General features: G+C 40.2%; 3 protein-coding genes and 1 long non-coding RNA gene across 10 annotated transcripts in view; 2 read left to right on the top strand and 2 right to left on the bottom strand.

The window, feature by feature from the left end:
- Positions 1–1,881: 1,881 nt before the first annotated feature.
- Positions 1,882–2,983, bottom strand: LOC125014368. Its single transcript, XR_007113499.1, has 3 exons — positions 2,870–2,983; positions 2,234–2,275; positions 1,882–2,008 (listed from the first exon to the last, which is right to left on the bottom strand). It is a non-coding gene; the product is annotated as an uncharacterized LOC125014368 (long non-coding RNA).
- Positions 2,984–5,650: 2,667 nt separating this feature from the next.
- LOC125014951 (NLR family CARD domain-containing protein 3-like) lies at positions 5,651–13,245 on the top strand. Of its 3 annotated transcripts, XM_047596538.1 has the most exons (10): positions 5,651–5,694; positions 6,877–7,028; positions 7,260–7,361; positions 7,980–8,046; positions 8,242–8,470; positions 8,617–10,441; positions 10,607–10,774; positions 12,191–12,358; positions 12,458–12,504; positions 12,651–13,245. In XM_047596538.1, the coding sequence occupies exons 2-10, from the start codon at positions 6,901–6,903 to the stop codon at positions 13,214–13,216; spliced, it is 3,300 nt and encodes a 1,099-aa protein (XP_047452494.1). In that variant the 5' UTR covers positions 5,651–5,694; positions 6,877–6,900; the 3' UTR covers positions 13,217–13,245. The 3 variants fall into 3 exon arrangements, with proteins under 3 accessions (XP_047452494.1, XP_047452493.1, XP_047452492.1); XM_047596537.1 differs by lacking the exon at positions 5,651–5,694 and having other exon boundaries at positions 5,720–7,028; positions 7,992–8,046; XM_047596536.1 differs by lacking the exon at positions 5,651–5,694 and having other exon boundaries at positions 5,720–7,028.
- Positions 13,246–13,750: 505 nt separating this feature from the next.
- LOC125014947 (pleckstrin homology domain-containing family A member 7-like) overlaps positions 13,751–25,874 on the bottom strand; it is a 141,276-nt gene continuing 129,152 nt past the window's right edge. For 2 of the 3 annotated variants that reach the window (XM_047596514.1, XM_047596518.1), the window contains one exon: positions 24,135–24,645. Coding sequence is in view for 2 of the 3 variants with exons in the window: in XM_047596518.1 (XP_047452474.1) it covers positions 24,623–24,645 (23 nt within the window). In the remaining variant the exon portion in view is untranslated. Of the gene's footprint in view, positions 13,897–15,420; positions 15,462–24,134; positions 24,646–25,874 lie in introns of those variants that run through there. The other variant, XM_047596515.1, reaches the window with a different exon arrangement.
- LOC125014949 (NLR family CARD domain-containing protein 3-like) lies at positions 15,876–24,504 on the top strand. 3 transcript variants are annotated; one of them, XM_047596533.1, is made up of 10 exons: positions 15,876–16,004; positions 18,317–18,468; positions 18,700–18,801; positions 19,379–19,433; positions 19,629–19,857; positions 20,002–21,826; positions 22,340–22,507; positions 22,937–23,104; positions 23,204–23,250; positions 23,397–24,504. In XM_047596533.1, the coding sequence occupies exons 1-10, from the start codon at positions 15,954–15,956 to the stop codon at positions 23,960–23,962; spliced, it is 3,363 nt and encodes a 1,120-aa protein (XP_047452489.1). In that variant the 5' UTR covers positions 15,876–15,953; the 3' UTR covers positions 23,963–24,504. The 3 variants fall into 3 exon arrangements, with proteins under 3 accessions (XP_047452489.1, XP_047452491.1, XP_047452490.1); XM_047596535.1 differs by lacking the exon at positions 15,876–16,004 and adding an exon at positions 16,017–16,722; XM_047596534.1 differs by lacking the exon at positions 15,876–16,004 and adding an exon at positions 18,082–18,179.

The raw sequence follows: 25,874 nt of genomic DNA, 5'->3' as shown, positions 1-25,874 counted from the left end.
TTTGTTAACTGTCAGTGTGTGTGTGTTTGCTACCTTCTCCTGACTCTGGGTCTTCTTCAGTGTCACTTTCCCAGTCAGAGATGTCAGACACTTCATAGTATCCACCAGGCACTCTTGAGGAAGGAGCAAACACTGGAGCTTCATCCTCGCTGTCAGTGTCACTTTCATCGTCAGTCTATTGATCTTCACCCTCACTGTCAAGATTGTCTCCAAGAAAGACAGCGCTGTCATAGTTGGCATAGTCACGTTCAGCAACCATATGCCTCATATACAGGTGCTGGCCAGTAAATTAGAATATCATCAAAAAGTTGAATTATTTCAGTAATTCCATTCAAAAAGTGAAATTTGTACATTATATTCATGCAATGCACACAGACCGATGTATTTCCAATGTTTATTTCTTTTAATTTTGATATTTATAAGTGACAACTAATGAAAACTCCAAATTTGGCATCTCAAAAAATTAGAATATTGAAAAGGCCAATGAAAAAAATGTTTTTTTTTTTAGAAATGTTGGCCAACTGAAAAGAATGAACATGAAAAGCATGCGCATGTATAGCACTCAATACTTAGTCGGGGCTCCTTTTGCCTCAATCACTGCATTAATGCGGCGTGGCATGGACTCGATCAGTCTGTGGCACTGCTCAGGTGTTATGAGAGCCCAGGTTGCTCTGATAGTCGTCTTCAGCTCCTCTGCATTATTGGGTCTAGCGCATTGCATCTTCCGCTTCACAATACCCCATAGATTTTCTATGGGGTTAAGGTCAGGCGAGTTTGCTGGCCAATCAAGGACAGGGATACCATGGTCCTTGAACCAGGTACTGGTGGTTTTGGCACTGTGTGCAGGTGCCAAGTCCTGTTGAAAAGTGAAATCTGCATCTCCATAAAGTTGGTCAGCAGCAGGAAGCATGAAGTGCTCTAAAACTTCCTGGTAGACAGCTGCATTGACCTTGGACCTCAGGAAACAGAGTGGGCCAACACCGGCAGATGACATGGCACCCCACACCATCACTGACGGTGGAAACTTTACACTGGACCTCATGCAACGTGGATTCTGTGCTTCTCCGCTCTTCCTCCAGACTCTGGGTCCTTGATTTCCAAAGGAAATGCAAAATTTGCTTTCATCAGAAAACATAACTTTGGACCACTCAGCAGCAGTCCAGTCCTTTTTATCCTTGGCCCAGGCGAGACGCTTCTTACGCTGTTTCTTGTTCAAGAGTGGCTTGACACACGGAATGCGACAGCTGAATCCCATGTCTTTCATGCGTCTCTTCGTGGTGGTTCTTGAAGCGCTGACTTCTGCAGTCCACTCTTTGTGGATCTCCCCCACATTTTTGAATGGGTTTGTCGTTACAATTCTCTGCAGGGTGCGGTTATCCCTAGAGCTTGTACACTTTTTTCTACCACATTTTTTCCGTCCCTTCGCCTGTCTGTTAATGTGCTTGGACACAGAGCTCTGCGAACAGCCAGCTTCTTTAGCAATCAACTTTTGTGTCTTGCCCTCCTTGTACAAGGTGTCAATGGTCGTCTTTTGGACAACTGTTAAGTCAGAAGTCTTCCCCATGATTGTGGAGCCTTCAGAACAAGACTGAGGAACCTTTTAAAGGCCTTTGCAGGTGTTTTGAGTTAATCAGCTGATTAGTGTGGCACCAGGTGTCTTCTATATTGAGCCTTTTCAGAATATTCTAATTTTCTGAGATACTGAATTTGGTGTTTTCATTAGCTGTCAGTTGTAATAATAAAAATGAAAATGAATAAACACTTGAAATATATCACTATGTGTGGAAGGAAAGTATACAGTATACAAGTTTCACCTTTTGAATGGAATTACTGAAATAATTCAACTTTTTGATGATATTCTAATTTACTGGCCAGCACCTGTAAGCGATGGCTTCATGCTCCTGTCCATTACTGATGAAGAACCGCAGCCATGCGATCTCTTCTTCATGGAACCTACCGCTCTGTGCAACAGCCTCCACCAAATCAAGCTGGTGGAGGTGTTCGTCTCCTGCAAGATCATTCACATAGTTGTGTTACCTCTGACATGATAAAAAAAATCATCCATACACTGTTCAGTAGCCTATACATGGTTCTTTTCATTATGACTTTATTGTGACTATGAGCATTATGAGTCTTTTGCTTAAGTTGATTTTTGTAACTTGTTGTGATTAGATTTTCATCAAAAAGGTACGTGTGAAATGAGGAGTCCGTTATTTTTTTGTTTTTTTTTTACCATCAAAGGAGTTCATGCGTGATCTGTCTCTGTCCATTTGAACTAAAAAGACAAAACATAAACTTCCTAAACATTATTGTATTGTCTACAACTTATTTAAGTGTCAGTCAGAGTCAGGCTGTCTCCTTCATGAATGCTTAATTCACACTCTCATAGTTCTCATAGTATAACTGCTGTTTGATCTGCTGCTCAGCTTTTCTAAGCTGACTTCTCAAACCCTCAGTCTCTTTCTCAGACTCCAACTTGAAAATATCCTAAATAAATGCAGTATATATGAGCAGCTTCGGGGTTTATTGGTATAATACGTAACAGGTAATACTTCTAACTTTACTGGAGACTTGTAAGAATCTGATGATTTTCCTGGGCCAGGGTAAATGTAAAATATAACATCACCTATACCATGACCGGTAGGAAGTCCAACCATTAAATATACAGTTCACAGCATACCAGTATCAGCTTTGTTATTGGACACACTTAACATCTAATAAAATAGTAAAATGTCATTGTAGTTGTGTAGCTTTGTTAAAAGCAAACAGGGGTGTTAATTTAACAGTGAACCAGTGATTCAGTAATCTCCCTTCAGGAAAGTCATTTGTGAGTGGACAGTGTTCAGTCGGTATCTGCCTCTAGACTTACCTGAGTTTAAACTAAAGAAAGTTTGGCTTGTCTCTCACAGATATCTGCAGAGTTGTTTCTGTATCAGAAGTAGATAGATGCAATGTCTTGTCTTGTTTGTAGTGTGTGATATCCGAGCTAAGTTCTTAGAATGTGTGTTCTGTTCTCAGTGTGACATCACACATGTTGGTTCCAGAACTTTATACCTGCTCCCTCCACTTCACTATGAGTGTGATGTTTTTTAAACTATTTTTAAATCATTTTGTCTCTCAGATTTACAGTGTTACAACATCAGAAATAATTACAAAATGAATGAATTAATAAATTAATAATGCAATGAATAAATAACCTCATTACATAATGAACACATCAGTTACTGCATTAGTGTTGGGTGAAGATAATGTTATATACTGGGAACTTTTCAGGAGAATTATCACCTGAAAACATTGTCACAGTATGGGGAAAATAGCATAGTAGTAGCATAATAACATATGACGTATTTGACGTACTATAAAAACAATTAATACAGTATTAGTATAATAATAGTGATGGATTAAGTTAATACAATTAGGTAATGGTGATTTGTGTGGTATGCACACACACATATAAACAAAAAGAAACAAACAAATAAGAGAATATATTCTTAAAAAGTCAGTTATGAATCTTGAATGGAGAGTTAGTGGTTTGATCCATGGACCACCATGGACCACATGCTCAACGATACTGGGGTTCAGTGTTACTCAAGGCACGGGTCCCCAATGGGTGAATGTGTGAGCATGAATGGGTTAGTGCCCAGCATCCCCGGATATTATTCTGTGATCATAAACTGTCTGTGATGAAAAATAGACTCATTCGTGAAATTTCATCTGGAATTTTACAGGGGGGCACAGCACATGTTTACTGGGACACATGCTCCGGTAAAAAATGTCTGGTGACGTGCACGGTATAATGGCGTGTACCACACTGAACACGGACCACAGAATACTAAGGAGAGAGTTACCTGGGGAGGTACAGAGAAAATTATGTTAAAGGTAAAGGCTATAAACGATCTCCAACAGCTAGATGTTCTTGTGACTACAGTTGCACATGTTATTCAGAAGTTTAAAGTCCATGGGACTGTAGTCAACCTCCCTGGATGTGGCTGCAAGAGGAAAACTGATGATGAGTTTAAGGGAAGGATAATACGAATGGTAACCAAAGAGTCCAGAACAACGTCCAATAACTTAATGACATAACAAACACAACATAATCAAGTCATTTTACTGTATAATCAAGATCAAAGTATATGACTGACTTAATGTAAGATGACCAAAGAGAGAGGAGACTCGGTTAAGTTCTGGAGCTGCTTTGCTGCATCTTGCACAGAGGAATTGAATCTGTGCAGGGTACAATGGAATGGGTGCTGTGTAGATCTCTGGAGAGGACGGGGGCAGAACTTTATGTTCATGGGCACGCCATGTGGCCAAACATGTGAGGACTTAGGATCATACCATTATGTTAAAACAGAGAGAGGGACAAACACTGGGGCTAAATTAAATCGCATAATAATAATTATAATGTTCTTTCATAACATTCATAGGTGGTTTAGACTTCTGCGTCAATTTGAATATGGCAACAGCCCAGACCATGCAGACATAGCCTAGACATGTAACTACACCAGTGTGAGATATTTACAGTATATAATCGTCAGTCTGAGTTGCTCTGTAATGCCACCCAAGTGCTAGTCGTCGCTGTCTTTTTCACCAGTCTGGTTAATTTTTGTTTCTACTTCCTGCTTCACTATCAACAATGGCGAGGAGTCACAGCTCTTGACCTCTGCATGACCGTGGTGTGTAGTTACTTTTCCGGGGAGGTGCATGTCAGTTATAATGTTAGGCTGCGTATAGTCTGCGCTGTTGCTGTAGCTATGCTGTCAAAATGATGCAGAAACCTAAACCACCTATGAGACAGCAGACAGTGGTGAACACGACAGATACTCACCAAGAGAAGAAATTGCATCACCCGTCAAAGCTGAAGCATCTGATTTTTCACATTGGCAGTATGCACTAAGAACATGTATACAATTTGTTTACTGACCCATTCCCGGGACCAAAGGTGCAGGGAAGCAGTCCTTTCGTCCACCTGTGAGAACCCCAACATGCAGGCAGACTTTGGGGGCAAACAAAAAGCCCATCCCAGCCCTCCCAACCCTTCTCAAGGATTTGGGTTACAGAGCGGATGATATGTGTCGAGGTGAGGCCGACTATATCTAGTCAATAGCGCTCGACCTCTACCACAAGCTCCACAAGACCAGACCACCAGGCGGTCGCCCACGAGCCCCAGCCCCTGGCCTGGCTCCAGGGTGGGGCCCTGATAACCCCCCACTTCAGGGTATACTGAACCATTCTTTGTCTGACCCTTCAGGGTAGGGGGCAAAATACCCCGGACAGCATAGCCCCTAGAGTCCACCATGGTTAGGTGACAGTTCAAGAAGGAGAGAAGCCTCATCATTTACATTTTACAACCGGGGATTGCTGGAGCCTATCCCAGTTATCATTGGGTGAGAGGCGGGGTACTACCTGGACAGGTTGCAGGTTCATTGCAGGGCTAACACAGAGACAAACAATTTAGAATCACAAATCAAACTAACAAGCATGTCTTTGGCGTACCCGGAGAAGTAAAAACAAAATAATCCCATCGTCATTATTACGTTATGTGCTCATGATTTTATTACATTATGAGCTGTTTATTACTTTACGAGTCACTACGACCAATCGCTTCTGAGCGGCGCATTTCTTTATGGTGATGTTTTTTTCCCAGAATTCCAGCCAGGCTACACTTGTATGTGAACCGAAGACACTTAGCAGGTACTGTAATACGAAGTCTATTTTATGTGTTTGTTTGATGTAAATAGAAGAGCTACTCGTGTAGCCTACTCGTGTTAATGGAAATGCTTTGGAGCGACTTTTCTGTTTAGGAACAATCCCGAGAACATGACGGGACAGAGAGCTGATGAAAATGAAAGTACAAAATGGCTGTGATAGATAGCTGCGTTTTCTTTTGAATATAAAAAACAACAACATCATAACTAAAGTCTAGAGTGCTCATAGGTAGCCTACATCGTAAAAAAAAGATCGAGTACGCATCTCTGAAATAACATCCGAGTGTATTCGAGTGTAGCTTACTACTGTTTGAGCTCATACTGACTGTATAAGAATCATATTTTAAGGAGGTGCTCAATGTCTTGTGTGTGTGTGAATTTTAATACGTGAAATCAGTTCAGGGAAATAGAAAGCATAAAACATAAAAGTATAAAGTAGTTTGGAAATGACATGGAAAAATACCATGTGTATAGGAGAGACTAATTCTGAATAATGTCCCTAACAGCCCCTCATATGTTACTGAGATTTCATGCTCTTCAGCTGATCAAATTATTTATGCATTTTCTGTGTGTTGAAGAACAGACAGCATACCTGCTGTTACAAAACGATCAAACAAGACCAGTAAAGTCACTGAGTCATGTCTTGCCGGAGTTGTTGTTTTCATTATGATATGTTGGCTATTTGCACCACAACAGGTGGCTTTGACCTTGTGATAGCCTGCCACAGCGGTTTACACTTTGTTTTGTCAAGGAGGAGTTCTGTACCTGATAACGCCACGGCTCTGTATCTGTGCCATATTCCTAACACTGTACCTGTCATATCCTATCCATAGTAGATGTAACTGACTTGGAAATCATTTTGTAGCGATCACTTGAGTGATACCTTTCAACAATGAGATTTTGTTGATGTTTTGTAAGCTCTTTGTGGCCTTCGTAGTACCATAGAGTAAAGAAGATGTGAAAATAATAAGTGGAGGTTTTATTTGAAGTTGATTAGATGTGCACGACAGGAATCTGCACACAACTGGAATATGAGCTTATACTAGTAAAATTTTGAGTAAGGTAGGTTGAATTCAGTTATTGTAAAAGCAATTCTTGTATAAATTATCATAATTGTTGTGTTTTGTCTAGTTCAATGACTGTACTAAATCTAATTTGTGCCTGTAAGATACAGCAGGAGTTGTCTCTAAAAATGGATCCAAACGAGGAGACAGAAAGGAGTCCTGATGGGGAACCGCCTGCAAAAGGAAGAGCAGCGTCTATGTGTAGTGACGCATCCATGGAGCATCGTATTGTATTTGCCAAAGAAGCAGCTGACAGGTTCCGTTTCTGTTTGCATTTGTTTTTAACTGTTACGTGTATTTTAATATTTATTATAATGAATGAGATATCAATGTTTGCACTGTAAAGTCTCTTGACTTGATGGTAAAATGTAGTAGAATGTGTTGTCTTGGTAAGAGTAAAGGATCATGTGAAGTGGACAGACATGGCAACCAATACAAAAATAAGGATTAATAGTAAGGATCATCTTCTGTTTCTTTTTCTTTGTAGTCCCTTTTATTCGGAAAACACGCCTGCTTTTTCCTGTGCATCTATGAAAAGTGATTCCTCCATGGAGGCTCATCATGAGTGGTCAAACAAAGACTCTGATAGGTACATGCACTATGATTTGTTCTTTGCCTATGGTTTGTTCTTTTTTGGTCCAAACTTACTGATACTGCTGAACATAATGACTTGAAACTTTTTGGGAAATTTGCTCATTTGCTTTCTCTCCGAGTGAGATATCTGTACCAATACTAGAGAAATTCTTCTTCATCTCCAACTGTTGGTACAGACAGTATACGGCATATATTTGGAAGACAAATATATCTTTTATATATATATACATAAACAGGATATTCATTTACATTTATAGTTTTGTTTGAATGTCTGTGATGGCAAATGCTTAAAATGAGCCCTTCTTATCTGCATAGGAAGCATATTCTCATCCACAGAGAAGCCATGTTTGTGAAAGAGCCCAGTGTGAACAATTCAAAAACTGTCTCTAGAGAGATCTTTAACTTTCTTCTTTTCTTTCTTGGATGCGTTACCAAATGTAGGTTCTCTTCCACACTTGGAAAGTGAAAAGTATTTATTTCTTTACTCGCCAGTAGATGGCACTAAGGCCTACAAACAGGATCTTTACATAAAGCCAGGCAAACCATGGAATGCTGAACATCAATAGCAAATAAATGAAAAATATTAAAATAATACTATTTTAATATTCTCAAGATCTTTTTTTAGAGACCATCATGGCTGCCCAGAGTTGACAGAGGTGGATGGAAACGTCATATTCGAGGTGGTTATGCCTGTCACATCTGAAATCATAATAGCTAAAATGAGCTCTGTATATAGCATAATAATGGTTGTAATGAATATTTATTTATTGTAATGACATATTTTCTCAAACAGTCGAGTTGGGTGTTTCTTAGAATGGTGTGCTGGATGTGAATTCACTGTCAAAAAAGTGTATTAATTCTGCTTTCTTCTACAGTTGGTGGAAACCCACATCATAGACAGGGTTAAGAGTGAGATGAAAAGGTACAAAAATGTGCTCTTTCCACACCTACCACAATCTTCTGAGAGTAAAGAGGAGAGTGAAGACAGTGAGGCCACTGAAGACAAAAAACAAAACTTGAGTACCAGTGAGGAAATTCTGAAGATGACTCTACAAGCCTTAAATGAAATAGGCCGACAGGAGATTGCAAACAAACTACAGAAGTGTAAGAATGAAAATGTGCAACAGTTTAAGATATTATGTGGATTTTTCACATCTTTTTGTAAAAAAAATGTGTGCTATATTATGCTCTTTTCTCGTTTCACGAACATTATATTCTCTTCTTCATTCCCTCTTTACACAACTTTTTAGACATTTACGGGGAGCTCGATGTCTGCCAGCGAAAACTCAAACACAAACTTAAAAAATTTGAATACATTTACGAGGGAATAGCACAGCATGGCAACCAGACTCTTCTCAACAAGGTATACACTGAACTCTACGTCACTGAGGGAGTGAGTGGAGGTGTTAACGAAGAACATGAGGTCAGGCAAATTGAGGCAGCAACCAGGAGACCAGAAACAGAAGATAAGCCAATCAAATGTGAAGACATCTTTAAACCCATGTGTGGCCAAGACAGACCCATCAGAACCGTGCTGACAAGAGGAATTGCTGGGATTGGTAAAACTATCTCGGTACAGAAGTTCAATCTGGAGTGGGCAGAGGGGAGAGTTAACCAGGATATCCATCTCCTTATTAATCTTCCATTTCGGGAGCTGAATCTGATGAAGGAGAGAAAGTATACTCTGACCCAGCTCCTTCATCAGTTTCTCATGGAGGCAAAAGAATCAGGAATTTCAAATTTTGGCAAATACAAGCTTGTGCTGATATTTGATGGGTTGGACGAATGCCGACTCCCCCTGGACTTCAGCGGTAATGGGCCCTGCCGTTGTGTCTCAGAGGAGGTTTCAGTGGATGTCCTACTGACGAGTCTCTTCAGAGGGAACCTGCTGCCTTCTGCACACATCTGGATTACCTCCAGACCTGCAGCTGCAAACCGCATTCCAGGCCAGCTTATCGATCGTGTAACAGAGATCCGAGGATTCAACGACCCTCAGAAGGAAGAGTACTTCAAGAAAAAAATCCCTGATCAAACCATGGCCAGTAGAGTCATTTCACACATTAAGTCAAACAGGAGCCTCCATATTATGTGTCATATACCAGTCTTCAGCTGGATATCGGCCACTGTGCTGCAGAGGATTTTAGAAGACACAGTGAGGAGAGAAGAAGAAGGCGAGGGCAGAAGGGAAATGCCAAACACCCTGACAAAAATGTACACACATTTCCTGGTGTACAACTCAGTGATCAGAGGGCAGAAGTACCCAGCAGGACAAGAGGCGTCTGAAGCACAGGACCAGGTCAAAATGAATGAAGAGATCATCTTGAAGCTTGGAAAACTGGCCTTTGAGCACCTCATGAAGGGCAACATGATCTTCTACGAGAACGAACTGAAAGAGTACAACATCAATGCCAACGCTGCAGTATACTCAGGGATGTTGACACAGATGTCAGGGAGTGATTCTGGATTCCATCTGGAGAGGATCTTCTGCTTTGTGCATTTCAGCATCCAGGAGTTTTTTGCTGCAATGTACATTTTTCACACATTCGTCTGCTTCAACCAAAACCTGCTGGAACCACACGAAACGTCTGCTGTTGAAACTGCTCCCTGTGAAGTAACCGACCTCCTCAAGAGCGCCGTGGATAAGGCCCTGCAGAGCGACAACGGACATCTTGATCTCTTGCTTCGCTTCCTTCTAGGCCTCTCACAAACATCCAATCTGACCTTGTTGAAGAGTCTTCTTACCAAAATGCCCAACAGTCCACTAGGAAGAAATGAGGAGATTGCTGAGTACATCAAGGAGAAGATCAGACAAAACCCATCCCCAGAAAGATGTGTCAATCTGTTCCACTGCCTGGTTGAGCTTCACGACCAGTCTCTTTTGGAGGAAATCCAGAACTACCTGAGCTCAGGTAGGTTGTCAGAGACCGAGCTGTCACCTTCGCAGTGGTCTGCTCTGGTCTTTGTGTTGCTGACCTCAGAGGAAAAGTTGGATGAGTTTGACCTGAGGAAGTATTCAAGATCAGAGGAGGGTCTCCGGAGGCTGTTGCCCGTAATCAAAGAGTCCAGAGTAGCTGTGTGAGTAACGTCTTTTTCGTAATTGTGATATGTAATGCTATGTTTCTTTGCACCTTATATTATAAAAGCTATTTTTAAACTTACAAGTGACTGACGTTGATAGTTTAGCCAGATTTCACACTTTCAATAATTCTAACGTGTGGTTTAACAATTTTTCTTTTGAAGGCTTAAAGAATGCAACCTGACAGAAGAATGCTGTGAAATGCTTGCAGCAGCAGTAAACAGTTCCATTCTGAAGGAGCTTGACCTGAGTGATAATGATCTGCAAGATGCGGGGATAAAGTTACTTTCTGCTGGACTGGAAAGACCAACATGCCAACTGGAAACACTGAGGTTTGAAAAAGTAGTGGTGCAGACTATCTATGGCCCTGTTTAGACTTTGCATAAACAACCATCTTAGGGAATGTGATCTTAAGTGACAAGCCTTAAAGTACAGTTGTGAACACCACAAGGATGCACTCAGCTTACATTGGAGGTGGTCTGGGTGGCATTTGCAGGGCTTAAAGTAAAAAAAAAAAAAAATCCTGAGCCCGAGAATTAATAATTAATTTGAGGAATTTCGATTTGCAATTTAACCATTTAATTCAGTTTATACAAAAACAATTTGTAAACTCAACAGTAAACTGTAGATCATATTCATCTCATCTTCTACTACCGCTTAATCCTCACTAGGGTCATAGGGGTTGCTGGAGTCTATCCCAGGTGTCATTGGGCGAGAGGCAGGGTACACCCTGGACAGGTCGCCAGCCTATCACAGGGCTAACACATAGACAAACAACCATTGACACTCACGTACATCATATTGTAACTCTAAATTGCAAAGTTTACACCCCAAGATTTAATATCAGTTTAATATCTTTATTTTTATTTTAAGTGCTTTGTTTGCAGTTAGGACACATTCTCCACAGCTTCATAAATTTACTCTCCATCTTTCTGACAACAGTTTTCCAAGACCCATGTCCACCCCTACTTCTAATTGGTTAGTGATGTTAGTTTGGAGCGTGAAAGCTTTACTTTGATTTCATTGGTAGGTGAACTCGATTACTCAACCCTGACAATTTCCTGCATCAACAAGTTGTTTTTTCCCTCTTAATGTTGATATCTTTTAATTGGAATACTTTAAGCCCTGCATTTGCCCACAATACTCTGGTAGTGTGAGAGACCAAATGGTAAACAAATCTTTTTTTGAGCTTTGTCTATATTTAGCAGCGTGTGTGGCATGTCTGTCAGCTCAGAAAAGCTAATAAATAGACATGCAGTCAGTTTGTTAAAGTGGTCTCAGAGTGAAGTGAGCTGTTTCAAATTTGACTGATTTGTGAGGTAACTACTTCGCTCTGCCCTGACAGCCCTGCCCAGCTTCACACCTGCTTCAGACCTCACATACAGTACATGTCAGGTTACCAGCTTACTGCGTCTTTGTGTAAAAGTCTCAGTTAACATATTTTATAATTTACTGCTCTAGTGCTTTTGGCTTGAGCTTTTATGCACCAGTTGGTAACATTCAATTATATATATGTATATTTTATCTCTGAGCTGTAAATGCCCTCAGATTTCATTTCAGAAATCTGGTCACCTCCATGTGAACACAGGTGCTAAAAGCTGGACACTAGTGATTGGGTTACCCACGGCAGATGTTAAATAAGGCCTGAACAGGACCTAATATAAACCATTACATACACAGATCTGTGTATGTAAACCTATCTATATGTTTAGGCTGTGTGTTTTGAGATTTTATGAATTTAATTTCAGGCTGGCATTCTGTGGGATCACAGAAACTGGCTGTGGCCTTTTGGTTACAGCTCTGAGGTCCAACCCTGGCCACTTGAAAAAACTGGATCTAAGTTACAATCATCCAGGGCAAAAAGGGATGGAGATGCTGACCTCTGTACAAAAGGAAATAGCACATCTTACTGTCAGGTACAACTTTGAGCAGACTTGTCACAAACTGGCTTATTGTGTACACTAAATCATCAAACATTTTACATTGACTACAACCTCTCATGGATTTTTTTCTAGGTTTGACAACAGTGGGGAGTGCTACTTGAAATCAGCTCTGAAAAAATGTAAGTCTTTTATTTTCTGAACTTAAGTAGTGAACCTGTTGGTCTATTTGCATATGACTTGAATACTGGCTGACTCAATATCACGGGTAGTGGCTGTGGAAACATTTTCAGATTTTTTTCATTTTAATATCATCTTTGGTTTCCAGATTCATGTGAGCTAACCTTGGATCTGAACACAGCCCATTCGTATCTGTCTTTCTCTGAAGACAAAAAACAAATGACACGAATGGAAACTGCTCAGCTGTACCCCGACAGCCCGGAGAGATTCACAGACTGGGGACAGGTGCTTTGTAGAGAGACTCTGTGTGGTCGTTGCTACTGGGAAGCAGAATGGACTGGGGAGTGGGCCGGTATAGGAGTGGCCTATAAAGGAATCAGCAGGGACGCCAAAGGTAACGAATGTGCCCTCGGCAACAATGATCAGTCCTGGAGTCTGCGCTACTATAAAGGCGAATACTCCTTCTGGTACAATAAGAACTACTCAACCATCTTTGTTCCCTACTTCAACTCAAAGAGGGTTGGAGTGTTCCTAGACTGGTCAGCTGGCACTCTGTCCTTCTATGCTGTATCCACACACACCATGACTCACCTGTACACTTTCCACACAAAATTCTCTGAGCCGCTGTATCCAGGCTTCAGACTGGGATTCCCAAACTCCTCATTAACCCTGTGCCAGCCGGGCTTAAACACCCACTCTATAGAAAACATGTAAACTGCATTTGTGAAAATAGGATGGAGGAGCCGCCCAAAAACAATTAATCAAATGCAGCTACACCTAGAAAATGAGCAAAGACTTCTTTGAACGAGTGTATCATATGAGAAAGCAACGCGTCATGTAGTAGTTTTTAGAATGAAACCAACCCAAACTACTATTATTTTGTAGACCTTTATTTTGCGTTATGTCACTTTTCATTGAGTTTCATGCATTACATCCATTTGCTAATGCAACTGTGTTGATTGACAAGATCTTTACGTGACAGTGTGGAGGAAATATACAGTAGAAGCGCATCAATCCAAACCACGGAATAAATAAACAAATCATGCCTAAACATTCCCACTGCAATCTGAGCGTGTTGGCATTGGCTTTTATTTCACTTTTCCAAAGAGTTCACTGCAGATTTATAAAAGCAACTCGTGTTATAAATTATTACTCAATCGTGCAATTTAAGTGCAGAAGAATACTTTATAGTATTTAAAAATTATCATCAAAAATCTGTGTAAGAAATTTGTGTGTGTTTTTTTTTTCTCTGACTCACAAGAAAGAGATTTGTTGTAAGTAAATCAGTTAGTTGGCGACTGCTGTAAAAAAGACATCCAGTTCTTCCCTGTCACCCTCCCTTCACAGACAACCTCCTCTTCACGCGGTGTCTCAGTGCTCTGCAGCAGCTTTGGCTGAGGGGAACAAAAAAAAATTTGCATTTATTGTGCATATGTACAAATAAGATATTTAATTTGCATCAATGATGCTAACTGATGCAAATGAAATGCATTTATTTATGTTAGGATCCATCATTTGAATAAACATCCTGTTCAAATTCACAAAAGCGCTTATTGTCTTTGTTCTTTGAAATGTGATACTAATTGAGACGCGGTTCAATCATTTTTTGCAATTGGTGAAATTGGTGAACACAAAGAAGAAGTTACACCGTTCAGCCACAACTTTAAAACCACTGACAGGGGAGGTGAATAACCATTGGCCATGTTGTGACCATTCTGTGACATTTCTCCTGGGAAACTTTTGGACCTGATATTCATTCATGTGGATGTTACTTAGACATGTACCACCCAACTAGACCAGACCAGACACCCCCACCCCAGAGCAATGACACTCCTTGATGGCAGCAGCCATCCACAGATCCACAGAGGTACCTCCTCTAAACCCACAGGACTCACGTCCATTCTCTGTTGAGTCACAACAGTTCTGGAGGCAGAAGAGAGACCTTCATAATATTAGGATTAATAATGTGCAAAGTTATTCATTCATAATGTCATAATGTTATGGCTTCCTTTTTTTTTTTAATTCTACAAAACAAACAGACACACATTTAAACACCACTTTTGTCCAGAACATCACCACATTTCACCAAAGCAACTCTTCTGACACTTCAGCCAATTTGACCAAAGCAGAAGAGTAGCTGAGAATGAACCTGGCCAGTTTCACAAAGACAGACTTTAATGATGGCTTAGACCTAGTCCCAAGTTAAACTTCTAAATGTTTATCAATGTAAGACTTCATCGTGGGAAGATTAAGACTTAGAATCCTGGCTGATAGAATAACATCACCAGACCACTCAGCTCTATTCATTCAAGCAGAAAGCTGAAGTCTCGGGTGAAGAACTTTAATCCTATGGTATTCACTGGTGAAAGAAACCCAACAACACGACTTCAGAGTCACCTTCAACAGGTTTGGTCGGGGCTGCTCCTTCCCTCTCCCCGCTGGTTATACAGCATTATCAGCAGACCAGAAACGATGAGCTACGTTGTTGTTAGCAGGTGAAACTGTGCAGGGCACTTCCTTGCCAGTTCTCTTCAGAAACAAACCTTTTTCAGTTCAGTCATACTGATATTAAAACTTGAGTTTCTTTGCGCGATCAGGCAACACATTTCTACACTGACATTAAGAGCTTTATTCTTTATTTTGTGTAATTTTATTAGACTGATCAGAGACAGTGGATGTTTGATTAGAATATAGAGGCAAAACTGTCTTTGTGAAACATGCCGTGATGCTCTATGGCCAGAATATCACCCAAAACAGAGAAGCTAGGACTGTGCACAGATGTTTCTAGGATGTATGTGAGATGCGTCACGACCAGATTTTCGAAGAACAAGTAAGTATCTGTACACGTTCCTAAACCACACAAAACAACACATGGCGCACACACAATGAATACGATAGAACCACAGGTGCACGTATACCTGGACCAGACATGATCACCAACTCTCCAGCCACTCAGACCCTGCACATCACGGATAAATCACACATGGCCAATATGAGATGTCAGCCTAAGATGACACCTGCTAAAAATCCACCACTGTGCCACAGGGAATCACTCATTCAACATGAACATGTACTGTATTTTGAGACAGATTTATTTTAACTGTAGGCATCTATACTGGCAGTGTCTAATGCAATGATATACATATGTACATATCAGGAAAAGAGAATACGTTTTACGTTTTTTTGCTATGAAGTAGTAAGGATTATTATTATTATTGTTAAAATTGGAGTCTTCAATCTAACTAACTAACTAACTAACTAACCTGCGACCAGTTTGCTCTTGCGTGAGGCCTCTGAAGCCAGTGCATGGGACACGTTCATGATCCTCTCCAGTTCACTGAAGTCCGCTGAAGACGGCTGTATGTTCTGAACACTGTTGAAGAAAGACCGGAAACGCATGATTTAAAACCAGTGAATACTTGATAGCATGATTAAAAAGATGTAAGTGAGGATGGATGTGGTGACAGGTCTGGGAGAGCTTATTCAGAAATGCCCACTGGAGGTAAGAGTCAAATTCATTTCTGTTTTACATCAGAGTAGTGGTAGTGGCATTACTGTGGTTCTGATGTTATTGTACATCTGATTTCCTTTTAATAAAACTTCAGCCTAGTACACAGTAGAGCTTAACAAAGAAAATGCTCTTTTAGGCTAAATGAACTGCAGTCCCCCTCCTTCCCCAATTTACCCTCTTCTCCTGCCAGCTTTTGAGTTGGTTACTCTCAGGACACCTATATGCAAACCATAGTCAAACACAGACCTCTTCCTCTAGTGCTTATTCCTTGTCAGTGTGTGCAGTTTTGACGAATTAGGTTTCTCTTCCTTGTTACATATGGGGGCAGAGGTATTTGCATCTAAGTTTTGCATAAATAGCGACAGAGAGACAGAGGTGAAAGCATTTCCTTCCACCTCTGCAGAAATGAGAGATAAAAATTATGATAATGCAACACTTTTATCACAATATGAGCCATTATCACATTATGAACGGCACCAGTAAGGCTCATAGTGTAATAAGTTGTTAGTACATTATAAGCAAAGTCGTTATTACGTTATGCGCTCATGATTTTATTACATCATGAGCTGATTATTATATTACGAGTCACTATTATATCATGAGTAACAACCAATCACTGGTCTGAAAGCCGCGCCTCTGAGCGGCGCTGATGTTTACCCCAGAATTCCAGCCAGGCTACACTTGTATGTGAACCGAAGACACTTAGCAGGTACTGTAATACAAAGTCTATTTTATGTGTTTGTTTGATGTACATAGAAGAGCTGAGAAGTTCATACTCGTGCTAATCGAAATGCTTTTGAGCGACTTTTCTGTGTAGGAATAATCCTGAGAACATGACGGGACAGAGAGCTGATCTCTATAGAGAGAGAGTGAAAGTACAAAATGACTGTGACAGATAGTTGCGTTTTCTTTTGAATATAAAAAACAACAACATCATAACTAAAGTCTAGAGTGCTCATAGGTAGCCTACATCGTAAATGATTGACTACGCATCTCTGAAATAACATCCGAGTGTATTCGAGTGTAGCTTACTACTGTTTGAGCTCATACTGACTGTATAAGAATCATATTTTAAGGAGGTGCTCAATGTCTTGTGTGTGTGTGAATTTTAAAAATCAGTTCAGGGAAATAGAAAGCATAAAACATAAAAGTATAAAGTAGTTTGGAAATGACATGGAAAAATACCATTGTTTTGAGTAAATATGTGTATTGATGAGTGGGAGTGTTTGCTAGGGACATTATTCAGAATAAGACTGTCATATACACATGTCATTTGCGTTTTTACATGTGTATAGGAGAGACTAATTCTGAATAATGTCCCTAACAGCCCCTCATATGTTACTGAGATTTCATGCTCTTCAGCTGATCAAATTATTTATTAATTTTCTGTGTTGAAGTACAGACTGCACCTGCTACCAAGTTACAAACCGGTCAAACAAGCAGCAAATTCATTGAGTCAAATCTTGTTGGAGTTGTTGTTTTCATTATTATATGTTGGCTATTTACACCACAACAGCTCCTCCCGACACTTGACTTTAACTTGTAGAGGACTGAACAATAAAATGAACAGATAATGACTTGCATAATGGCGAAAAACAAAGTATTAAGTAAACAAGTCTGATTAAAAAACAAACAAACAAAGAAAAAAAACCCAAAACAAAACAAAAATAACCTGCTACTGCTATGTTCCTTGCCCTGGTTAACAGCCGTCATGGTAATGCTTTAGGCCAGGACACTTTTGCAACAGATGGCATTGTTGAAAACCATGTTGGGATGGGTTTTACCACTTTCCCACTGTCTCAGTGTGTTGACCTTGTGACAGCCTGCCGGATCGGTTTACACTTTGTTTTGTCAAGGAGGAGTTCTGTACTTGATAACGCCACGGCTCTGTATCTGTGCCATATTCCTAACACTGCACCTGTCATATCCTATCCATAGTAGATGTAACTGACTTGGAAATCATTTTGTAGCGATTACTTGAGTGATACCTTTCAACAATGAGATTTTGTTGATGTTTTGTAAGCTCTTTGTGGAGCTTCTATGGCCTTCATAGTACCATAGAGTAAAGAAGATGTGAAAATAATAAGTGGAGGTTTTATTTGAAGTTGATTGCAGAATCTGCACAAAATTGGACTATGAGCTTATACTATTAAAAATTTAACTGAGGTAAGTTGAATTTTGTATTTAGTTATTGTAATAGATTCAGTAATTCTGTCATGTGATGTAATTATTGTACAAATTATGATAATTGCTGTGTTTTGACTAGTACAATGACTGTACTAAATCTAATTTGTGCCTGTAAGATACAGCAGGAGTTGTCTCTGAAAATGGATCCACCCCAGGAGATAGAAAGGAGTCCTGATGGGGAACCGCCTGTAAAAAGAAGAGCAATGTCCATGTGTAGTGACGCATCCATGAAGCATCTTGTTGTATTTGCCAAAGAAGCAGCTGACAGGTTCCGTTTCTGTTTGCATTTGTTTTTAACTGTCATGTGTATTTAAATATTTATTTTAATAGATGAGATATCAATGTTTGCACTGTAAAGTCTCTTTACTTGATGGTAAAATGTAGTAGAATGTGTTGTCTTGTTAAGAGTAAAGGATCATGTGAAGTGGACAGACATGGCAACCAATACAAAAATTAGGATTAATAGTAAGGATCATCTTCTGTTTCTTTTTCTTTGTAGTCCCTTTCATTCGGAAAACACGCCTGCTTTTTCCTGTGCATCTATGAAAAGTGATTCCTCCATGGAGGCTCATCATGAGTGGTCAAGCAAAGACTCTGATAGGTACATGCACTATGGTTTGTTCTTTGCCTGAAGCTATGCAAAAGATTGCACCACTTGCAATATATTGTTTTTGTCCAAAACTTACTGATACTGCTGAACATAATGACTTTTACATAATGAGAAATTCTTCCTCATCTCCAACTGTTGGTACAGACAGTATACGGTATATATTTGGAAGACAAATATATCTTCTATATACATATACATAAACAGGACATTCATTTACAATTACAGTTTTGTTTGAATGTCTGTGATGGCAAATGCTTAAAATGAGCCCTTCTTATCTGCACAGCAAACATATTCTCATCCACAGAGAAGCCATGTTTGAGCCCAGTGTGAACAATTCAAAAACTGTCTCTAGAGAGATCTTAGGATGCATTAGCAAATGTAGGTTCTCTTCCACACTTGGAAAGAGAAAAGTATTTATTTCTTTACTCGCCAGTAGATGGCACTAAAGCCTACAAACAGGATCTTTACATAAAGCCACGGAAACCATGGAATGCTGAACTTCAGTAGCAAATCAATGAAAAATATTAAAATATTACTATTTTAATATTCTCAAGATCTTTTTTTTTAGAGACCATCATGACTGCCCAGAGTTGACAGAGGTGGATGGAAACGTCATATTCAAGGTGGTTATGTCTGTCATATCTGAAATCATAATAGCTAAAATGAGCTCCGTATATAGCATAATAAAGGTTGTAATGAATATTTATTTATTGTAATGACATATTTTCTCAAACAGTCGAGTTGAGTGTTTCTTAGAATGGTGTGCTGGATGTGAATTCACTGTCAAAAAGGTGTATTAATTCTGCTTTCTTCTACAGTTGGTGGAAACCCACATCATAGACAGGGTTAAGAGTGAGATGAAAAGGTACAAAAATGTGCTCTTTCCACACCTACCACAATCTTCTGAGAGTAAAGGGCAGAGTGAAGACAGTGAGGCCACTGAAGACAAAAAACAAAACTTGAGTACCAGTGAGGAAATTCTGAAGATGACTCTACAAGCCTTAAATGAAATAGGCCGACGGGAGCTTGCAAACAAACTAGAGAAGTGTAAGAATGAAAATGTGCAACAGTTTAAGATATTACGTGGATTTTTCATATCTTTTTGTAAAAAAATGTGTGCTATATTATTCTCGTTTCTCGTTTCACGAACATTATATTTTTTCTTTATTCTCTCTTTACACAACTTTTTAGACATTTACGGCGAACTTGATGCCTGCCAGCGAAAACTCAAACACAAACTTAAAAAATTTGAATACATTTACGAGGGAATAGCACAGCATGGCAACCAGACTCTTCTCAACAAGGTGTACACTGAACTCTACATCACTGAGGGAGTGAGTGGAGGTGTTAACAAAGAACATGAGGTCAGGCAAATTGAGGCAGCAACCAGGAGACCAGCAACAGAAGATAAGCCAATCAAATGTGAAGACATCTTTAAACCCATGTGTGGCCAAGACAGACCCATCAGAACCGTGCTGACAAATGGAATTGCTGGGATTGGTAAAACTATCTCGGTACAGAAGTTCAATCTGGAGTGGGCAGAGGGGAGAGTTAACCAGGATATCCATCTCCTTATTAATCTTCCATTTCGGGAGCTGAATCTGATGAAGGAGAGAAAGTATACTCTGACCCAGCTCCTTCATCAGTTTCTCATGGAGGCAAAAGAATCAGGAATTTCAAATTTTGGCAAATACAAGCTTGTGCTGATATTTGATGGGTTGGACGAATGCCGACTCCCCCTGGACTTCAACTGTAATGGGCCCTGCCGTTGTGTCTCAGAGGAGGTTTCAGTGGATGTCCTACTGACGAGTCTCTTCAGAGGGAACCTGCTGCCTTCTGCACACATCTGGATTACCTCCAGACCTGCAGCTGCAAACCGCATTCCAGGCCAGCTTATCGATCGTGTGACAGAGATCCGAGGATTCAACGACCCTCAGAAGGAAGAGTACTTCAGGAAAAAGATCCCTGATCAAACCATGGCCAGTAGAGTCATTTCACACATTAAGTCAACCAGGAGCCTTCATATTATGTGTCATATACCAGTTTTCAGCTGGATATCAGCCACTGTGCTGCAGAGGATTTTAGAAGACACAGTGAGGAGAGAAGAAGAAGGCGAGGGCAGAAGGGAAATGCCAAACACTCTGACAAAAATGTACACACATTTCCTGGCGTACAACTCAGTGATCAGAGGGCAGAAGTACCCAGCAGGACAAGAGGCGTCTGAAGCACAGGACCAGGTCAAAATGAATGAAGAGATCATCTTGAAGCTTGGAAAACTGGCCTTTGAGCACCTCATGAAGGGCAACATGATCTTCTACGAGAACGAACTGAAAGAGTACAACATCAATGTCAACGCTGCAGTATACTCAGGGATGTTGACACAGATGTCAGGGAGTGATTCTGGATTCCATCTGGAGAGGATCTTCTGCTTTGTGCATTTCAGCATCCAGGAGTTTTTTGCTGCAATGTACATTTTTCACACATTCGTCTGCTTCAACCAAAACCTGCTGGAACCACACGAAACGTCTGCTGTTGAAGCTGCTCCCTGTGAAGTAACCGACCTCCTCAAGAGTGCCGTGGATAAGGCCCTGCAGAGCGACAACGGACATCTTGATCTCTTGCTTCGCTTCCTTCTAGGCCTCTCACAAACATCCAATCTGACCTTGTTGAAGAGTCTTCTTACCAAAATGCCCAACAGTCCACTAGGAAGAAATGAGGAGATTGTTGAGTACATCAAGGAGAAGACCAGACAAAACCTATCCCCAGAAAGATGTGTCAATCTCTTCCACTGCCTGGTTGAGCTTCACGACCACTCCCTTTTAGAGGAAATCCAGAACTACCTGAGCTCAGGTAGGTTGTCAGAGACCGAGCTGTCACCTTCGCAGTGGTCTGCTCTGGTCTTTGTGTTGCTGACCTCAGAGGAAAAGTTGGATGAGTTTGACCTGAGGAAGTATTCAAGATCAGAGGAGGGTCTCCGGAGGCTGTTGCCCGTAATCAAAGAGTCCAGAGTAGCTGTGTGAGTAACGTCTTTTTTGTAATTGTGATATGTAATGCTATTTTTCTTTGCACCTCACACTATAAAAGTTATTATTATACTTACAAGTGACTGAAGTTGAGAGTTGAGCCGGATTTGATGATATGCCAGATTACTGTTAAGGTGTTGTAATGTGCTGCATCTCAGTTTCATGAAAGTGGGTATATGTATATCTAAAAATGCCATGCCTGAGATGACTAGCTTTGATTTAACAAGGACATTACTAACTTCTACATGCTAATATCTCTGGTTTAAAAAAACTAACAAACAAAAAAAAACAGTCCTGCTTGACTTGAAAAGATTAACAAATTTCTGCATGCTTCAGATCTGGTTGATGACCATCTCTTTACTCATCAATGCTATGTTTCTTTGCACCTCACACTATAAAAGCTATTTTTAAACTTACAAGTGACTGACGTTGATAGTTTAGCCAGATTTCACACTTTCACACTTTCAATAATTCTAACGTGTGGTTTAACAATTTTTCTTTTGAAGGCTTAAAGAATGCAACCTGACAGAAGAATGCTGTGAAATGCTTGCAGCAGCAGTAAACAGTTCCATTCTGAAGGAGCTTGACCTGAGTGACAATGATCTGCAAGATGCGGGGATAAAGTTACTTTCTGCTGGACTGGAAAGACCAACATGCCAACTGGAAACACTGAGGTTTGAAAAAGTGGTGGTGCAGACTATCTATGGCCCTTTTCAGACTTTGCATAAACAACCATCCTAGGGAATGTGATCTTAAGTGACAAGCCTTAAAGTACAGTTGTGAACACCTGCATGTCAGTTTACCAGCTTACTGCATCTTTGTGTTTAAGTTTCAGTTAACATATTTTATAATTTAGTGCTCTAGCGCTTTTGGCTTGAGCCATATACATATATATGCCTTCAGATTTCATTTCAGAAATCTGGTCACCTCCATGTGAACACAGGTGCTAAAAGCTGGACACTAGTGATTGGGTTACCCACGGCAGATGTTAAATAAGGACTGAACAGGACCTAATATAAACCGTTATATACACAGATCTGTGTATGTAAACCTATCTATATGTTTAGGCTGTGTGTTTTGAGATTTTATGAATTTAATTTCAGGCTGGCATTCTGTGGGATCACAGAAACCGGCTGTGGCTTTTTGGCTACAGCTCTGAGGTCCAACCCTGGCCACTTGAAAAACCTGGATCTAAGTTACAATCATCCAGGGCAAAAAGGGATGGAGATGCTGACCTCTGTACAAAAGGAAATAGCACATCTTACTGTCAGGTACAACTTTGAGCAGACTTGTCACAAACTGGCTTATTGTGTACACTAAATCATCAAACATTTTACATTGACTACAACCTCTCATGGATTTTTTTCTAGGTTTGACAACAGTGGGGAGTGCTACTTGAAATCAGCTCTGAAAAAATGTAAGTCTTTTATTTTCTGAAGTCAAGTAGTGAACCTGTTGGTCTATTTGCATATGACTTGAATACTGGCTGACTCAATATCACGGGTAGTGGCTGTGGAAACATTTTCAGATTTTTTTCATTTTAATATCATCTTTGGTTTCCAGATTCATGTGAGCTAACCTTGAATCCGAACACAGCCCATTCGTATCTGTCTTTCTCTGAAGACAACAAACAAATGACACGAATGGAAACTGCTCAGCAGTACCCCGAAAGCCCGGAGAGATTCCCAGACTGGGGACAGGTGCTTTGTAGAGAGGCTCTGCGTGGTCGTTACTACTGGGAAGCCGAATGGACTGCGGAGTGGGCCGGTATAGGAGTGGCCTATAAAGGAATCAGCAGGAAAGCCAAAGGTAACGAATGTACCCTCGGCCACAACGATCAGTCCTGGAGTCTGCGCTACTATAAAGGCCAATACTCCTTCTGGTACAATAAGAACTTCTCACCCATCTTTGTTCCCTACTTCAACTCAAAGAGGGTTGGAGTGTTCCTAGACTGGTCAGCTGGCACTCTGTCCTTCTATGGTGTATCCACACACACCATGACTCACCTGTACACTTTCCACACAAAATTCTCTGAGCCGCTGTATCCAGGCTTCAGACTGGGATTTCCAAACTCCTCATTAACCCTGTGCCAGCCGGGCTTAAACACCCACTCTATAGAAAACATGTAAACTGCATTTGTGAAAATAGGATAGAAAAATAGGAAGAGGAGCAGCCCAAAAACAATTCATCAAATGCAGCTACACCTAGAAACTGAGCAAAGACTTCTTTGAACGAGTGTATCATATGAGAAAGCAACGCATCATATAGTAGTTTTTAGAATGAAACCAACCCAAACTACTATTATTTTGTAGTCCTTTATTTTGCGTTATGTCACTTTTCATTGAGTTTCATCCATTACATCCATTTGCTAATGCAACTGTGTTGATTGACAAGATCTTTACGTGACAGCGTGGAGGAAATATACAGTAGAAGCGCATCAATCCAAACCACGGAATAAATAAACAAATCATGCCTAAACATTCCCACTGCAATCTGAGTGTGTTGGCATTGGCTTTTATTTCACTTTTCAAAAGAGTTCACTGCAGATTTATAAAAGCAACTCATGTTATAAATTATTACTCAATCGTGCAATGTAAGTGCAGAAGAATACTTTATACTATTTAAAAATTATTATCAAAAATCTGTGTAAGAAATTTGTGTGTTTTTTTTTCTCTCACTCACAAGAAAGAGATTTAGTAAATCAGTTAGTTGGTGACTGCTGTAAAAAAGACATCCAGTTCTTCCCTGTCACCCTCCCTTCACAGACAACCTCCTCTTCACGCGGTGTCTCAGTGCTCTGCAGCAGCTTTGGCTGAGGGGAACAAAAAAAAAATTGTATTTATTGTGCATATGTACAAATAAGATATTTAATTTGCATCAATGATGCTAACTGATGCAAATGAAATGCATTTATTTATGTTAGGATCCATCATTTGAATAAACATCCTGTTCAAATTCACAAAAGCGCTTATTGTCTTTGTTCTTTGAAATCTGATACTAATTGAGACGTGGTTCAATCATTTTTTGCAATTGGTGAAATTGGTGAACACAAAGAAGAAGTTACACCGTTCAGCCACAACTTTAAAACCACTGACAGGAGAGGTGAATAACCATTGGCCATTCAGTGTTTCTGCTGGGAAACTTTTGGACCTGATAATCATTCATGTGTATGTTACTTAGACATGTACCACCCAACTAGACCAGACCAGACACCCCCACCCCAGAGCAATGACACTCCTTGATGGTGAATTACCATTGGCCATGTTGTGACCATTGAGTGTTTCTGCTGGGAAACTTTTGGACCAGTCATTCATGTGGATGTTACTTAGACGTGTACCACCCAACTAGACCAGACCACAGCGGGCAGCGGACATCCGCAGCACTAGATCCCAAACGGAACAAGTGTCTGTGGGATGATCCACAGAGGTCCCTCCTCTAAACCCACAGGACTCACGTCCATTCTCTGTTGAGTCACAACAATTCTGGAGGCACAAGAGAGACCTTCATAATATTAGGATTAATAATGTGCAAAGTTATTCATTCATAATGTCATAATGTTATGGCTGATCGGTGTATATGGTACAAATGTTTGCCCCAAGGCAAACAACAGACTGCTTCATCAAAGCAAAATGCTATGTTTAAAATTACATAGGATGTGCACAAATCAAATTGCATGTGTTGAATAAATATCATGAAGTGGCTTCAATAAAGAACTTTTTTTTTTTAATTCTACAAAACAGACACACATTTAAACACCACTTTTGTCCAGAACATCACCACATTTCACCAAAGCAACTCATCTGACACTTCAGCCAATTTGACCAAAGCAGAAGAGTAGCTGAGAATGAACCTGGCCAGTTTCACAAAGACAGACTTTAATGATGGCTTAGACCTAACCGGTAGTCAGTCCCCAGTTAAACTTCTAAATGTTTATCAATGTAAGACCTCATTGTGGGAAAATTAAGACTTAGAATCCTGGCTGATAGAATAACATCACCAGACCACTCAGCTCTATTCATTCAAGCAGAGAGCTGAAGTCTC

Source organism: Mugil cephalus, chromosome 10 (genome assembly GCF_022458985.1).
Source record: "Mugil cephalus isolate CIBA_MC_2020 chromosome 10, CIBA_Mcephalus_1.1, whole genome shotgun sequence".
Classification (NCBI taxonomy): domain Eukaryota; kingdom Metazoa; phylum Chordata; class Actinopteri; order Mugiliformes; family Mugilidae; genus Mugil; species Mugil cephalus.
This window is presented reverse-complemented; position numbering and strand designations above follow the sequence as displayed.

Excerpts from the sequence above, each read along its gene's own strand:
- LOC125014951 (XM_047596536.1), top strand. The coding sequence starts at position 6,844 with ATGACTGTACTAAATCTAATTTGTGCCTGTAAGATACAGCAGGAGTTG. Across the intron at positions 7,362-7,979 it reads TCAAACAAAGACTCTGATAG|ATCTTTTTTTAGAGACCATC; the intron begins GTACATGCACTA and ends AATATTCTCAAG. Across the intron at positions 12,505-12,650 it reads GAAATCAGCTCTGAAAAAAT|ATTCATGTGAGCTAACCTTG; the intron begins GTAAGTCTTTTA and ends TTTGGTTTCCAG.
- LOC125014949 (XM_047596533.1), top strand. The coding sequence starts at position 15,954 with ATGGATGTGGTGACAGGTCTGGGAGAGCTTATTCAGAAATGCCCACTG. Across the intron at positions 23,105-23,203 it reads ATAGCACATCTTACTGTCAG|GTTTGACAACAGTGGGGAGT; the intron begins GTACAACTTTGA and ends ATTTTTTTCTAG. Across the intron at positions 23,251-23,396 it reads GAAATCAGCTCTGAAAAAAT|ATTCATGTGAGCTAACCTTG; the intron begins GTAAGTCTTTTA and ends TTTGGTTTCCAG.